Below are 1,654 nucleotides of genomic sequence, written 5' to 3'. Positions count from 1 at the left end.
GGAAAAAAAAAAAAAAAAAAAAAAATATCAAACGAAATATTTTATAAATAATATTTTATATTGTATAATTTTAAAATTGGATAAGTGTAATAAAAATTTGTAATTTTACAATTGTGTTTATATTTCCATAGTTTATTTTCCTTTCTCCTTCAATACAAATCTCGTGTTCTACGACTTGAATCCTGAAAGGGATGACGGTATCTTTCACTCGTATTTGAATTCTGCGTATTCCTAGTAGTTCACGAGGGCCACGAATGACGCTATGATCCACGAGTGAAATGTGCCCCATCAAGATATACATACACAGTGCGGGTAGGGGTAAAGGCTATATAAGAGAAGGTGAATCTACTTTGGCTTTGTAGTAGAGCTAGAATCTTCGGGTCGCGGTCATATCTTCTGAAATTAAGGCAACATGGTAAGTGTGCCTCTTAACGGTTAATCATGCTTTATGCAATTGCTCTACCCAGACTTAATTATATTTTAGAAAATTTAGAGATTCTTTGAGAAATCGTGATAATAGATAAGAGAAGATATCGATTAATGATAATCTGGATTTTTTTCAAAATTATCGAACACTTTATATAATTCCTTTTATTCTGATTTAATTATTCTTTAGTATAGTACATCTCTATAAAAAATTATAAAAAAGGTGTATCGTTTATATCGATTTGATAATTTTTGAATTAAATTTTTTTCGATAATTTTAAGATTAATTTTGAAAATTTAACGTCAATCAATTGAGAAGCAGGAAGAGAAACTTTTACTTTTGTATCTCAGTGATGAGATACTTACTTATAGGGAGGACCACTCCCCATAAGCATTCAGGTAGAGCGTATAAAAGAGTGCTCCTTGCCGGATGTTTGACCCAGAACTTGGCGAGCAGTGAAAGTACATCTCGATTCAAGATCATTTTTTACCAATAATGGTTAAGAAGCGAATATACGATCGAATAACGATTTTGATTACGGCTCGCATAAAATTTCCATTTTAATTTTCAAATGTCGATCTTCGATGTTATTCAAACCATATAATACATAAACATTTACGATTCACGAGTTACACGACTTTCATTTATTTTCCAGAAATTTTACTTGATACTCGGTCTTCTATGCATCGGCGTGAAAGGCGAGAACAAGATCAACTTGGAGGACATAGAAAGGGATAATTTAAGAGTGGAGGGTGTATCGAAGTCCGGTATTGCACGAGTCGAAGAGGCAAACTATCCTACGAAACCGGAAATTGGCCAGCAACAGTATCAAATACCGTATCGTGGGCCAACCGGTGCACCAATCACATACGTAACACCATCCTCGGTGCAAAATGTAAAAAAGGGGATTTTTTAATGTCGCGATTTGTACATACATTCGCGTTGTAACGTGTATTTGTGTTTGTTCAGCTTCCTTCGAACGCGTACGCTACAAAGGAGCAAGTATATCAACGGCAAAATAATATTTTGCCCGAATCGATATTACCGCAGCCATATTACAACGAATACCAACAACAATCGTCATCACCTTCGAAAGGAATCGTGCCGAACATTTATGAATCGCAACAATTGGCCTATCAACAGGAAGTGAACGTTGGAAANNNTCAATTGCAGGCCATTCGGCAAAAAACGGTCACGGCAAAATTCGCGAAAAATGCGAACAAAGGT

The 1,654-nt window shown here is 35.2% G+C and overlaps 1 protein-coding gene across 2 annotated transcripts in view; it reads left to right on the top strand.

Annotated features, from left to right (window-relative positions):
• Positions 1–340: 340 nt before the first annotated feature.
• Positions 341–1,654, top strand: part of LOC102671776 — a 3,784-nt gene continuing 2,470 nt past the window's right edge. The window contains exons 1-3 of one of the 2 annotated variants that reach the window (XM_006607621.1): positions 341–415; positions 1,083–1,322; positions 1,397–1,652. In XM_006607621.1, coding sequence (XP_006607684.1) covers positions 413–415; positions 1,083–1,322; positions 1,397–1,652 — 499 coding nt within the window. In that variant the 5' untranslated portion in view covers positions 341–412. Of the gene's footprint in view, positions 416–826; positions 926–1,082; positions 1,323–1,396; positions 1,653–1,654 lie in introns of those variants that run through there. The other variant, XM_006607622.2, reaches the window with a different exon arrangement.

The sequence above is a fragment of the Apis dorsata genome, unplaced genomic scaffold (assembly GCF_000469605.1).
Source record: "Apis dorsata unplaced genomic scaffold, Apis dorsata 1.3 scaffold_8, whole genome shotgun sequence".
Lineage (NCBI taxonomy): Eukaryota > Metazoa > Arthropoda > Insecta > Hymenoptera > Apidae > Apis > Apis dorsata.
The sequence above is the reverse complement of the archived record's forward strand: the minus strand, read 5'-3'. Positions and strand labels throughout refer to the sequence as shown.